This window comes from Actinia tenebrosa, unplaced genomic scaffold, assembly GCF_029948245.1.
Source record: "Actinia tenebrosa isolate PJP-AT-01 unplaced genomic scaffold, QUT_ActTen_1.0 PGA_scaffold14__42_contigs__length_11649687, whole genome shotgun sequence".
Lineage (NCBI taxonomy): Eukaryota > Metazoa > Cnidaria > Anthozoa > Actiniaria > Actiniidae > Actinia > Actinia tenebrosa.
The window spans coordinates 64,708-80,033 of record NW_028292574.1 but is presented as its reverse complement, the minus strand read 5'-3'; the positions used below and the strand labels follow the sequence as shown (position 1 = coordinate 80,033).

General features: G+C 38.3%; 1 protein-coding gene and 1 long non-coding RNA gene across 2 annotated transcripts; both read left to right on the top strand.

The window, feature by feature from the left end:
- Positions 1–602: 602 nt before the first annotated feature.
- On the top strand, positions 603–4,191 carry LOC148911113 (uncharacterized). Its single transcript, XR_016119642.1, has 2 exons — positions 603–664; positions 3,344–4,191. It is a non-coding gene; the product is annotated as an uncharacterized LOC148911113 (long non-coding RNA).
- Positions 4,192–11,612: 7,421 nt separating this feature from the next.
- LOC148911112 (uncharacterized) lies at positions 11,613–14,617 on the top strand. The gene is made up of 5 exons (XM_089029891.1): positions 11,613–11,913; positions 12,189–12,965; positions 13,149–13,441; positions 13,976–14,091; positions 14,458–14,617. Exons 1-5 carry the CDS (start codon positions 11,613–11,615, stop codon positions 14,615–14,617), a joined length of 1,647 nt encoding a protein of 548 aa, XP_088886017.1.
- The last annotated feature ends 709 nt before the right edge of the window (positions 14,618–15,326 follow it).

Below are 15,326 nucleotides of genomic sequence, written 5' to 3'. Positions count from 1 at the left end.
CATCTTTCAATCCTCGTATTTGCTTTTCTTGTTTTTCCATCGTGTTTCATTAGATCAGTTAGTGCAATATATAGAAACCTCACCACAACTACATCACTGTAGCTCCACGACCTAGCCTAAGTCATCCAGACCAAATTTACAATCGACATCATTCTCAAGACTAGATGTTAGACTTTCGCATTCAATTCCTTACGATATAAGGAAGATGTCTAAAAAACTTTCAAAAGCACTCAACATAAACGAGTTTTTGTGAGTGGTGTGAAAATGCCGTTGTTATAACATCCCTTTTCTTTCTAAAATGAGCCGGCAGGGAAAAAATGGAATCGTGTTTTACTCGGCCAATGCCGCCGTAAAATTTTGCTTGTATGGACGTGTAGCTTGGAAATAAATCGTGAATAGATCGAGAAAGAATTCGAGTTGTTTCTTTTCACCGCAAGGTGTTAAGAGAGCAGATATGGAACCTATATTACGAGTGTTCTTTTTCTCATTCAGTAAACACCGCTTAATAGTCTTTGTAGTTTGCACACCGACGAACAATATACGGCGTGGAAAAAAGATCTTGTTTGAAAAGTCAGCTATTTATAGCGTTGCTTTTGAGCATCATTTTATCAATTTTCCTAGCAAGAACAGCTACTACAAGTGAACTACTACCGTACAAGGAAAGGTAATTTTGGCTTCTTTCTTCCTTCCTTCCTTCCTCCCTCCCTTTCCCATAGACCATTTCTGAGTTAGCGAAAATGGTGCATTGTGGTCTAGCTTCAGTACAAACATCATACCTTATATGGTGTTGCTTGTACCGAATCTAGACCACAATGCATCCTGTTTATCGAACTCGGAAAAGGCCTATTATTCTCTCTTTCCCTTCATTGTTTTCACATATTTTTTCGGCTCATTTTCCTTTCATTCCGTTTTCCTCAGTTTTCCTTTCCTTCTCATGCACTTTACTTCCCTTCTCACTTCTACACTTTTCTTGGTTATTATTATTATTATTATTATTATTATTATTATTATTATTATTATTATTATTATTTTAATGTTATATTATGATATACTATACTTTGGATTGAAAGCACTGACTTTTCACATCTAGAAACATTTTTTCCAGTCGACGAACTAGAGTCAAAACTGCCTTCAAGGCTCGGCCTTACAAAGACATAATTCAGTCCTTTTTGGAAATTTCTTTAGTCAACTATTCGGCATAGCTTCTGTTTATTTGATCTTCCTTTCATGAGCTTCAATATAGCAAACTGAACTACTAACGATCTGTGTTTAGCTTCTTTTTATTGTTCGAGGTTTTTCCAACCGCTATATTGCAAAAGTGTAGTCTAAAGCAGACCAATTTTGACGAAATGTACTTGAAAGCTCTTCTACTTTTGCTTTGCCTGGTGAGATTGGATAGTGTAAAGATTTTGAAAATAACGAGTGATAATTGAAGTCGTATCAAGAGAGCATAGGTCGTATCATAGTAATGGAGAGGAATGGTTAAGAAACCTATTGTTCTATGTTTTTGTTCGTGTTTATCCATTGTTATGTGACGTTGACAGTGCACAGTGAAGGAAAAGTTTCTCCATTTGTTCACAGTATTAGGGAATATGAAAGTTTTTTACCCTTAAAAATCGTTCTAAAATATGTATTATTTGTTAATTAATCCTATATGATTAATATTAATTGTTTATTGAAAATGAAATTGCCCTTTTCAATGCTTTCTTATTTATCATCTAGTAATTTAGCTGTATCTGCGCGGAAATATTTATCCGTATAGTTTGTGGTCATCGAATGAAAGTTTTCACTTTCAAAATGTTCATACAAGAAAATAATAAGGAAATGAGTATTTTCAGCCATACTTGCTTTGGTTCATTGTGAACCCTCAGTATCACGTGATGGTACGGTTCAACATCAAACGCAAAACAATAGCTTTGTTCTATGGAGTTTCCAAACCATTCCACTCCATTAACTATGGTTGTATCTATATTTTAGTGTCAATTGGTTCATCTTAACGTTGAGGAATGATCAGTTGTTTTAACTGAAGAATCTTTATCCCCACAAGCTTAAAGGCTCTAACTTTTATCTAATCTAATAGGTGGTAGTTCAAGGTCATTATCGTCAGCATTTAAATTTTAGCGTTACTTCGGTCCTCGTATTTTATCATACATTGTACGAAAGACCCTAACCCTATAATGTCAAAACAACAGACGACTTTCATAACTCAGTTTTTTCAGATAGAGAACATGAAGCCTTTTTACCAGAAACTATTAATGCTATCTGAGAAAATACTTCACGAAAACTATTTCCAGAAAAATTTGTAGAATTTGACTGCATACCAAAGAAGTTATGAAAGAACGAAAATAGAGTTTTGTATGTATTTAGCACTGGAAGCCTTGGTGGCCTTGTTTTGGTGCATTTTCAAAACTTCAAATGCTCACATCTTGTAAAGAATTTAATAATTTAAGTAGAAACTCACACGCCTTATCTAAATCAACAAGATCAATGATTTAAAAGGGTTTTCACTCCAAAAACATTGATTTTTAATGTTTATGCAAATTAGCAGCAGCCAGTTATGAAAGTCGTGTATTAGCTTGCAAAAAAGCTAACGAAAAGGATTCTAGTGATTTAGGCATGAATAAGAACTCAGTTTTTGCAATTTGAAAAACGCGGCCGACATTCAGACAACCACTTTCTACGAGACTTTCTAAAAAAACTTAGACTTCGGCTGTGTTTACACGATACCAGACGAACATTTAACCTTCACTAAAGGTTGCACGTTAAAGGGTTCCGTTCACACGGGACAAAGCTATCGGAACAAAGACCGTACACCTAGCCGTGCAAATTTGGATCCGTATTTTTCATATTACAATTAAGGAGAAGGTTCCGTGTAAACGGCATGTGATAAAAATTCGTCCGGCCAACCGTGTCAAAATTAAACTAAAAAGGGGCGTTTACACGGTTGGCCGGACGGATTTTTATCACATGCCGTTTACACGGAACCTTCTCCTTAATTGTAGTATGAAAAAAATATTTCCCGCTCACTACGACTAGAATTCAAGGGCTTTATCTGAATAAATTAAGATTTAACTGATTTTAAATGATATTAAAGTGTTAATTTTTGTTATATTGCAAAGTGTTTTTCTATGTATTTAATTGAATCATAGTCATATGTTTATGATATTACAACGATTTAAAAAATTTTAAAAACAAAGTTGAATGTTCTTATTTAAAAAACTGTAAAGCGTTATTGAAATTTTAAATTATTATTATTGTTATTATTATTATTATTATTATTATTATCATTATTATTATTATTAACTAATTTATTTTTTATTTTTTTCTCGCTGTTTATTTGAAGCGCAATCAGATCTTCAACTTTTGAAGTAAAGACAATCGAAAGCAGAATATGATGAAGAGCTGTTTGGTTTTTGTACTGTTTATAGTCGTTTTGTGTGTCTACCAAGCAAGGGACGTTAAAGGTAAGCCTGCCTTACCTGATTATGAACGACGAAGCCAGAATCCAGGTGTCTTAAGGAAAACTGAAGAAACAAGTCAAAGTAACTTGGATACGTCATTGCCAATAGTAGCTGTTTCCACACAGTTGTTCCATCCCAGAAAAAGGTGTTTCACCAAAAGATGCGTCGACAAAAGAGAGGAAAATTCTAAGTCGACTGAAATGACAAAAAACCTGAGATCAATCGTACAGAACTATGAAGAGCAGGACCCTCAACGGCCACCATGTCATAAAGGACGTTGCCCGTCACGAGATTCCGCAGACTTCAAACTACCAAGAACCCCGCAGCGTGCTATAAGATCTCCGTGATTTAAAGGAAGGTGTCCCAACTGATCAGAGATATATGGCTTGGAATAAATAAAAAAAGAGCTTGACAAAAACGGATTTCAATTTCAATGGGATGTTTATCATAATCACCAGTTATTAAAGGACTACTACTACGATAAGAACTCAAACTCAAATTACAAATGATTAGTTTTATGCAGTTGTTAAAAGATGTTTTAGTCCGTAGGCGGCATTGGCACCATTTCAACGGTTGTGAAGCGGTTTTATCGCTAATAAAATGTCGCCACTGCATGAGATTAATACCTTTACAAGTGGTTTATATAAAGTGATGGTAAAATATGTCTGTCTGTATCATTTGCAAATAATGCACTGATGAAGAAAAATAAAAGATGGTTCCATATCCTTCATTTCTGTGTGCAGTCTTGGTGCTTTGAAGGAGCCGTTGTTAGTGTTGTTTCTTCGGCAAAAGCTGAAAATAAACCAACAAATAAAACTGCAATTTGTTTCTTAAAAAAGAATTTTGGAAAACGTTTATATCTTGGACAGAACATGTAGTTTGAGATAGTATCTAAAATACTGTATTGTAAGAGACTTATGCAATCAAATAGAGAAGAGGTCAAAACAATTGTCCGCAGTAGGGACCCGATTTAGGGGGGTGGGGTATTGCCCGCCACCACCTACCTTTTCATGGATGGGGGTGGGGGGGGGGGGGGGGTATATGCCGGTACCCACCACCTCCATACACAAGTCATTTCAAATTTTGTGTGTTGGGTGGGGGGGTATATGCCGGAACCCACCACCTCCATACACCAGTCTATTTCACAGAATTTTCTTAATATTTCTTCTCTAGTTCGGTGGCGAAGGTCACATGTGTGTGTGTGGGGGGGTTTATTGACAGCTTCAGCCATCAACCATCTTTTACATTCGATCCGCGTTTCGAATGTAATTAGCGCTTTTTTGTCACATAAGCTTTATACAACTCAAAACAAGAGTCAGGAGGGTCATACGTCATGATTGACTATTGTTTTGGTAAAACAACGTATCATTACGAAAAAGGCTATGAAGATTGACTATTTTGCAAGCGTAATCCGAGATGAGTAACCAGGAGAATAGGAGAACGCCTTGTAATGAATCAAATAACAAATCGAAGTAGACTGACCCTGAGCACTAGAGGTTATCCACATCCTGCGCGAAAACTGAATGAAAATATTCTGAAGTTTTATTAAATGTCTGAATTTTATTGATCCTTGTGTTATTGAACACCATGTAGGCTTTATACAAAGACAAGCAAATTGTAGCTATTCGTGTTAAATTATGATAAAAGGAGCAGTTTACAGTACAAGGCGAAAATTGATGTAATCAAGAAATACAAGCTGTTCAATGTTTCATTTCTAAAAACGTACTTATTTGAGCCCACCATATCTATGGAGTCGCTGAACGTAACAGGAAAAAAAAAAGAAAAAAAAAAGACGGAACGTTTTGAGAATCATTTCGGTATTTTAAATAAAAAATGACAGAGATACCAAACATAGGGTCTTTGCGTAAAAAAAGATCTCGAAGAACAACCCTCGAGGCTCTCTCTCCCTCGGCGGGGTTAGTTGAGATTTAATGTGGTTAAATTACAGGCAGTACAATCTGATTGACAAATGTAATAATTGGGGTCTCTTTGATTATACGGCAACTGGTTGTGATTGGCTAAAACGACTTTCGCCGGAAACATCTACTGATTGAGGATTTCCAGGAACATGTCAAACTATTGAGTACCATCGCGATGCATCGAAGGCGTATGACTACTTTATAGTATAATGTCCTCTTCTGGAAATGATGAAAACTTGCAGGATTCAATCTTCGAGTCCAAAAGGTTGCGCATCTTCTTAGCAATACAATATTTTTTTCGTTCCAAACTACTAGTAGTGTATTCTCAAACGCTAACAAGGAAATTATCACAGTCATAGGCTTCCATCAGAAAAAATCTGTTAACATTTGGTCAGCTACGATTTCAAGCTCACACCCCCTCATGTGAGCCCAAATACAAATTATGTCTCAAAAACACGGTTTTTGGATCTTTTCTCAAAATAATGACTATCTAGGTAAAAAACAGAAGTGGATTCAGTTAATTCAACTATTCACGGAATGTATCATATGGTTTAGATTTAGAAAATCGTCTCTACTTGATATAAAACAGAACCTGTAAAAAAAAAACAGAAGTGGATTTCACGGAAAACCCCGGGCTTTCCTGAACATTTTGGCATATAATTCATAGGAATTTGTTAAAATTTAGAACCGTATTTTTACTGATTTTATAAGCTCAAAGTTACAAAGTTACAAAGTTACAAAGTTACAAAGTTACAAAGTTACAAAGTTACAAAGTTACAAAGTTACAAAGTTACAAAGTTACAAAGTTACAAAGTTACAAAGTTACAAAGTTACAAAGTTACAAAGTTACAAAGTTACAAAGTTACAAAGTTACAAAGTTACAAAGTTACAAAGTTACAAAGTTACAAAGTTACAAAGTTACAAAGTTACAAAGTTACAAAGTTACAAAGTTACAAAGTTACAAAGTTACAAAGTTACAAAGTTACAAAGTTACAAAGTTACAAAGTTACAAAGTTACAAAGTTACAAAGTTACAAAGTTACAAAGTTACAAAGTTACAAAGTTACAAAGTTACAAAGTTACAAAGTTACAAAGTTACAAAGTTACAAAGTTACAAAGTTACAAAGTTACAAAGTTACAAAGTTACAAAGTTACAAAGTTACAAAGTTACAAAGTTACAAAGTTACAAAGTTACAAAGTTACAAAGTTACAAAGTTACAAAGTTACAAAGTTACAAAGTTACATGTAACTGGTAAGTTACGATAATGATCCGGGTATGGTTTTTCGATCTTCTTGTCATAAGCAGGGTATGCAATTTCATTCAAGTTCCAAGTTCTCCCTGAGCTTCCTGTCATATTCAGGGTTTCTACTTTCGTATTAACCGAAACTGGTTATTATGGCCGTAAAAAAACGATACGCGAGATGACATAATAATTGAAACAGGAACTCATTGCAATAAATTATATCTTTTGTCATAAACAGGGTCTACAAATTTGAGTTTTTTTGTCATAAACAGGGTACCCCTTTCAGAATCCCAGCGGAACACCCCTACCCAAATTCTGGCAAAGTACCCCCCCCCCCCCCCGGGGATTTGGTAGAATTCATGTGTTTATTTAGAGTGCCATTGACAGCTCGCTAGGACGTTAAATGTTTACATGCAAGTCTCAAGACAGTCATGGTAATAATTCATCAAAAACCGTTTCAATAGTTTAAAAACCGGCTAAATTCATAGAGCATTTGGTATCTCAGAGTAGGAGATAAATCTTTTGCATTGGAGAAGAAATCTAGCTAAAGCCACCGACGACGGGGTGCATTTGTCCTGACCCCAGATTGTGTGACATGGTTTTAAGCTCAAGCTGCGCTCGATGATCGTGGATTAACACAGAGGACCACTTGATTGAAGAGTATTTACTCTCTAGTTATGCTATTTACACTCTTGGCAAACCATCTTAATACAAAAATTTAAAAAAAGAGAAATATTGAGTCGATTTAGTGTTATATTGATAAACAACCCGTCTAATTGATTAGCCGTATAGCGTGTTTGAACGCTACAAGTTGAAATTCCTTCACGCGGTGGCATTTTAATAGTCGGAGGTAAAACTTGGCACAAGTAAACTAGAATATGTGTACTTTCGTGCTGTGCAAGTGTTCTTTCGATTTATTAGGTACCAGCAGCGATATTGGAGGCTGAATTTCACCTATAATTTGACTGCCGCTCGATCATAAAAACACAACATGTTTTAGAAGGCCGATTTCTCGTATTTAAAAAGCAATTTATTACAAATTCTTGAACCATTCTTAAAGATATAGAGTTGATCTAACTACCTGGGAAATATTAATTCATTTGGATTCTTTTTGATCTATTGAGAGCTCTTTAAAGATGGCCATTGACTTTTGCATATTAGTTAGGAAAATTACCCATATTAATCGATTTTTCAAACTTTTGCAATTTTCTCAAAAATAAAAGCGCGCTGGGACGTTTTGATATTATTTCCTAAAACAACTTACCCAAAGGGTTGTTTTGGTCAATAAAAAGAATTTCGATTTTTTGAAACTGATTTAAGATTCTCGACGCTTACAGACATACGCTCTTAATTGTAATATGAAAAATACGGATCCAAATTTGCACGGCTAGGTGTACGGTCTTTGTTCCGATAGCTTAGTCCCGTGTGAACGGAACCCCTTAACGTGCAACCTTTAGTGAAGGTTAAATGTTCGTCTGGTATCGTGTAAACACAGCCGAAGTCTAAGTTTTTTTAGAAAGTCTTGTAGAAAGTGGTTGTCTGAATGTCGGCCGCGTTTTTCAAATTGCAAAAACTGAGTTCTTATTCATGCCTAAATCACTAGAATCCTTTTCGTTAGCTTTTTTGCCTGCTAATGCAGCCGTTTTGGATACGGAAGGAAGTGCAAGAAACGGCTGTTAACGCAGGCTTATCACGTGACTGTGGGATTTGTTTTGTGACAGAGAGAAAATATGGTGTAATAGTCCTAAAATAAATAAATATGTTAATTTTTAAAACTATTATCGAAATTTTGCGAAACTTTGCTCCTGTTGCATTTGACGCAGGCTATTCACTTGACCGTGCGGGGATTTGTGAGAAAATATTATGTACGTCCGTATGATGATGATGGTGATGATGATGAAGGTGGTGGTGGTGGTAGTAGTGGTGATGATGATGACGATGGGGATAATGGAGATGATAATGATGGTGGTGATGATGACGATAATGATGGTGATGGTCATGATATGGTCATGATCTGTTGTGGAGATGGCGATGGCGGTGATAACAAATGTTACATGACGATGATGAAAACGACTGCTAAAGGCATCTTTACATGCTTTCAGCTCGAAGCCGTTGAGCTGCGCCACTGCTGTACTTGCGGTGGTGATAAGCGATGTCGTTTTTCTTTCTATAATGATAACTGTAATGATGACGATAATGACGAATTTGATAACTTTTTTACTTATATTTATTAGCTTTTATCCCTAAATTTTTAGAATTATTATTGCTACAATTTTATATTGCTACTATATTATTATTATTATTATTATTATTATTATTATTATTGTATTTTTTTTATTGTTTGTACATAATTACGTAATTCAGCCCATGGGCTGCGATAAAATTTTCAACGAAAATCGATCTAAATCTATCTAAATCTAAATGAATAAAGTAATACAAAAAAGTCTTTATTCCTGGTTAGGGTTAGGGTTAAAAAGGGGAATGCTGTAAAACATTGGCCAATGACTCCAATGTCTTGTGTAAAATAGTGCTATCAGTGTGCAACATCCGAATTCCGATCATTTGCTTTCATTTTCAGCACGCTTATAGTATTGCCCCCTTTCAGCCCTAACCCTGAATGACATGAGCGTATGTTGGGAATTGACGTATTGATAAAAAGGTAAGGAAGTTATCGTCCAAGAGAACGCGAGATCCGGGCCTGGTTCACGACGCCTAGAGGACGAAGGTAGGCCCAGAAATGCCAAGTGTTCTCAAGGAGGAGTATGTTGTGTTGGGAGAAAAACAAAATCTTAACCTCAGAAGATCGTAACAACAAAACTACTCTAGACATTTTAAACTTTGATTTATTTTAGTGCCTTGGCGGGTATTGTCCGCCTTGTCACGTTGGGACGCATGTGGTCGCGCAAGCGTAGTCCCTATCCGTTGTTCGCCTAAAATCGTCTGGAGCTAATTATCGTTGCGTTCTAGCACGGATTTTGACTTAGAGGCGTTCAGTCACAATCCAACAGATGACAGTTTTTCAGCCAAGTGCAAATGCCAATTGTCTGATTCTGCTAGGTTCCACCCGTACTGAGCAGAATTACTATTGCAACAACACTTCATCAGTAGGGTTAAAACTAACCTGCCTCACGACAGTCTAAACCCAGCTCACGTTTCCTGTTAGTGGATGAACAATCCAACACTTGGCGAATTCTGCTTCGCAACGGATTATAGCATAATTCAGTTGTCTCAAGCTCTTGTTAGTTTTCTTCTTAGACAAAAAAGAATGTCACATATCGTTATGTAAGTGTTATTTTTATGGGTGAACTAATTATATTTGTCAGATAAAAGCGGTGGAAATCTCCAGCTAGCAAGCGCCTCCCGCTAAATAAAACACATAGACAAATTGTAGATTTTCCCTTTCGACTTCCAGTCGGCAGTATACCATTAACTACAAGGCGCCAGTAATAAACAAAGAAATAATTGTCTGGTACTATTTTTAGCAACTGTAAAAAAAAAAAAAAAATTCATTACTTTTTTACGATACAACAATCATATTATCTTGTATCATGAATGCCAAAGATTATTCCACCCCCCCCCCCTCCCCAATAAAAACACTTGGATATGTCTTATTTGGTCTTCTTACCCAAATTAGGCACTAAATAGTAACCGTACTAAATAGGTAAAATAGGTAAATCTATTATAAAAATAGAAATTACTACAAATCAACAAGTATAGCCTTCATGTAAATTTTATGTAAAAAATAATTTACAAACTATGTAAATTGATTTACATGGTATTTACATTGTATGTAAATTAGAGGATCCTGTAATTATGCTGGAAATTAAATTTTTCAAAGATTCGCAACCCTGTAAATGTATTTTTGATTTTTCCTATTTATTTTGCACATTGTAAAATGTCTGGAAACCTGCTGTAAATTTAGTTCGATAGAAACATGTAAAACCCCTGTAAATATAATAAAGGGGGCCTGTAAAAACCCTGTAAATGCAATAAAGGGGGCCTGTAAAAACCCTGTAAATGCAATAAAGGGGGCCTGTAAAAACCCTGTAAATGCAATAAAGAGGGCCTGTAAAAGCCCTGTAAATACATACTTTAATTATGTTATGGTATTCCTGTGGTAACGAGAGAACGAGAAGCACTGGTACAATAAGATACAAATGTGGTTTCGAAGCTTATCTCGTCTTTATGTGGAGAGTAGTATAGGGAATGGGGGTTCCAAAACAACGACCACTGGAGGATTACCCGTCTAAAGTACCCTCCTTGATTTAGTCCGGAATTACCCGCATCCCACTGAAACAGGTTTAAATATGTTAGTCTATATATGGAGTGCGAAGATTGTAAGAGAACTTTTAAGAAAGAAGCAGATTTGAAGAAGCATTTGAAAATGAAGACGAAATGTATGAGTAGTTATGATTGTAAGTGTGGTAAGAAGTTCGATACAAAGGTTAAATTGTATTGGCATTGTCAGGATTGCATATATAACTACGACGATCTAAAAAGTGCTTGGTATTAGGTATAAGATATTTCCTATTATATATGGAATCCCAAACCAATTTCGAAACGGTGTCAATACCCGGCAACGGTGAGATTGACGTCAGACAGTTTTGGCGACAGTCAGAAAGGAAGGTTAAAAGGACGCTCCGAAAAGGTATAGAAGAATTAGGAGCCCTGAAAGCGAGTATAATGGTAGAAGTAAGTCTATCAAAAGATGAGGTAACAACAACAGCAATGTTGCGATCAAAGTCACTGGTCATATTAGAGTCCACGAACTTAAATAGATCACTTAGTGAAGCCTTAGAAGCAATTATGGAGTCGCTGTCTAACTACACGAAAGAAGGATCAGGTTGGACAGTAGAGGAGGTAGAAGGAATGGAAATTAGCATGGCAAGGTACGTACCAATACGAGGAGGAAGTTACGTACCGCTGCCAACGTGGGTAGAAAGGAAGAAGGCAATTGTCAACGTGAAAAACGAAGACAACCGATGCTTTATGTGGGCAATAAGGTCCGCGTTGTACCCAGTAGATAACAATCCATGTCGAACAAGCAATTACCCAAGCGACGATTTGGAGTGGGATGGTGTGGAGTTTCCAATGCAGTTGATAGATATTCCAATATTTGAAGAAGAGAATGATCTAGCAATCAATGTTTACGGGGTCAGAGACCAGACGATAGTACCATTAGTGTTGTCAAAGTCCAAAAAAGAGCGCGTGCACCTCTTTTACCACGGTGGGCACTACTCATGGATTAAACATCTTAGCAGACTCTTCTACAGACATACTAAGCATAAAGGTAAGAAGTACTTCTGCGATTGTTGTTTACTGTCATTTACATCCTTAAAGACCTTAAAGAACCACGATGAGATTTGCCGTGGAGTCGAGGATGTAGCACAGCGCATACAGCTACCCACCCAAAAGGAGTTAGAGTACTCAGACCACAAGAAGCAAACCAAAGTACCGTACGTCATTACGCAGACTTTGAAGCAATTATAACCAAGGAAGATCAAAAAAATGGTGCAACGAAAAGATTAGGATTACATGAGATTTGCTCTTACGGGTACATTGTAGTGCGATCCGATGGTCAGACGGATGGACCAGTCATTTACAGGGGTAAGAATGCAGCCAACGAATTCCTAGACGCGCTGAGGGAAGAGGAAGAGAAGATAAGGAGACAATTAAGGAAACCAAAAAAGGTAGCATTCACCAAAGAATGTCAGGAAGCATACGCTAAGACAAAGAAATGTCACGTATGCAAGCAGAGACTCCTACAATACGGTAGACAAGCCAAGAAAGCTTGGGATGAGGATGGTAAATATCTTGGAGAAGCACACTTTAAGTGTGGTACATACCACAAGAAAGGTGAGAAAGCAGGGAAGCCATCAACACACTGCATCCATTGTCACAAAGCGTTTGTAGAAGACTTCTACATGGATAAGGTACTGGATTGCGATCAATCGACGGGTGAATACGTAGGAGCAGCCCACTGCAGATGCAGAACTCACATAGACCCAGACATGGAGATTCCCGTGTTCTTTCACAACCTTCGCGGGTATGACTCCCACCTGCTCCTACAAGGAACAGACGGTTCCGACGTAAAGTGTATACCTAATAACAAAGAGCGATACATGTCCGTAACTGTGGGTAAGCTAAAGTTCCTAGACTCACAGCAATTCATGGCGGACTCCTTAGCAAGCCTCGTGAAATACAAAACGGAGTTCCCCATTTCCAGTCAATACGGCGCAGAAAGGAAAGGAGTTTACCCATACGAGTACATGGATTCCTGGGAGCGCTTTGAAGAGTCCTTACCACCTAAAGAGAGATTCTGCAACACCTTAACAGAGTCTGGTATAAAGGACGAGGAGTACCAGCATGCGTTAGATGTGTGGCAGAAGCATGATTGCCAAACGATGGGGGACTACCACGACATCTACTTACGTTCAGACGTTGTTCTACTAGCAGACGTTTTCCAAAGCTTCAGAAAAATGGCAATGGAATACTACGGGCTGGATCCAGCGAACTTCTATACAGCTCCCGGGCTTAGTTGGAGTGCGCTGTTAAAGAAGACAAACGCGCAACTGGATTTACTAACGGAATACGATATATACCGGTTTATGGAAGACGGTATTCGTGGTGGTGTTTGCGGGCCCAGCAGACGATACCCAAAAGCAAACAATCCCACAGTAGAGTACGATCCAGAGAAGCCAACCACATACATATTCTACTTAGACGCTAACAACCTCTACGGTTGGGCAATGTCGCAGTACTTACCCGTAAGAGATTTCGAATGGGACCCAGTGAAACCGATAGACTTCTACATGCAGGTAGGCAAAGAAGACGACAAAGGTTACGTCTTAGAAGTGGATTTGGAGTACCCAGAGCACCTACACAACGCACACGATGAGTTTCCCCTTGCCCCAGAAGCAATAGAGATACCATTTACGCAGCTAAGCCCACTACAAAAGCAAATGTGCCCCGGATACAAACCGTATAAAAAGCTAACTATGAATCTGATGAATAAGAAGAAGTACGTGGTGCATTACCGCAACCTGCAGTTCTACGTTAAGCACGGCATGCGGGTAACCAAAATACATCGCGTGTTAAAGTTCACACAGGAGCCGTGGATGCGCCCTTACATTGACTTTAACACACAAAAGCGAACGCAGGCAAAGAATGACTTTGAGAAGAATCTCTTTAAATTGATGAATAACAGTGTATTTGGTAAGACCATGGAGAACATCCGCAAAAGGGTAGGCATAAAGATAGCCAGCAACAGAGAGGACGCAGAAGCATACGTCTCCCAGCCTGGATTCGTTAGATACGTAGAGATGTTAAACTTCTACGTGATTCATATGAAGAAGGCGAACCTATTCCTGAATAAACCCGTATACACGGGGTTCACAGTGTTAGACCTATCAAAGCTGCTAATGTATGAGTTTTACTACGACAAGCTAAAACCGAAATACGGTGATAAGTGCTGCCTTTTATACACCGACACCGATTCCTTGATACTAGAGGTGCAGACGGAAGACATTTACAAGGATTGCCTACCCGACATTGACGAGTACGACACCAGTGAATACCTAAAGGACCACTTTCTTTACTCTGCGAAGAATAAGAAAGTAATCGGTAAAATGAAGAATGAGATGAAAGGAAAACCAATAGTAGAGTACGTGGGGCTGAAACCAAAGATGTACAGCGTGCTAAAATTAGACGGTGTAGAAAAGAAAGCTAAAGGCGTAAAAAAATACGTGGTTAAGAAGGACATCACGTACGAGTCCTACTTGAAGGTCCTGCGTACGCGTAAGGAGAAGCGCCACGAGATGAACTCCTTACGCAGCTACGGCCATCAGATACATAGCATCACCCAGGAGAAGGTGTCACTGTCCGCATTTGACGGTAAGAGGTGGATGTGTGATGATGGTATCCATACAATAGCATTCGGACATCACACGATAAGCAGTTCTTCTTTGACGAACCCACGCGTGGGACCATCATGAAGATAATACAAGATGGGCTGACCCTTCTTAGCTATCGCACTTTGGATCTGGTAAGTTTCCAAAGACCAATTAGGATCCGTAGCTCTTTTGGATCCTCCTTCTAATTCACCCGGCTCATAGAGATATCGAACCGTGACATTACCTATTTTCTTTTCCTGGGGGAAGACCGCCCTTGAACTTCTGACGTAGGACTTGTGTTCCACGTGTTTCTTTTTTATGGCATCCTTGGGTTTTATTCCCGTAGCCCTGGCCGCCTCGTTGTTCAAAGCCACGATGACCTGGGGGAGCCTCTGGGTCCATTCCCTGTTGCGTTCGGAGGGATCTTCCAGCTCTTTCCAATACTGGTACCCAAAGAGACGCTCGGCCAGGGTCTTATTGAATCTTTCGACGATGCTCTGACCCCTGTGGTAATCTGCTTCGGCTCTCCTAATCTTGGTGCTGTGGTCTTTCAGGGTCTTGGTAACCACACCCATGAACTCTGTCCCCGCATCCACTTGCAGTAGCTTGGGCCATTTCAAAACGCGCTTATAAATCCTACCTAGGGCTTCTGCGACTTCCCCAGAATCCTTGCTGGTTATGGGTTCGTCGTCCTTGTATCTGCTTGCGATATCAACTACGGTCAAGGCGTATCTATAGGTCTTTCTTCTTACCTTGTCGTGCGGCAAGAAGAGCAAATCTGCCTGATGAACCTCGTTAGGGGCATTTACGG

Excerpts from the sequence above, each read along its gene's own strand:
- LOC148911112 (XM_089029891.1), top strand. The coding sequence starts at position 11,613 with ATGTGGGCAATAAGGTCCGCGTTGTACCCAGTAGATAACAATCCATGT. Across the intron at positions 13,442-13,975 it reads CGATAGACTTCTACATGCAG|AAGGCGAACCTATTCCTGAA; the intron begins GTAGGCAAAGAA and ends ATTCATATGAAG. Across the intron at positions 14,092-14,457 it reads AAACCGAAATACGGTGATAA|CTACGGCCATCAGATACATA; the intron begins GTGCTGCCTTTT and ends CTCCTTACGCAG.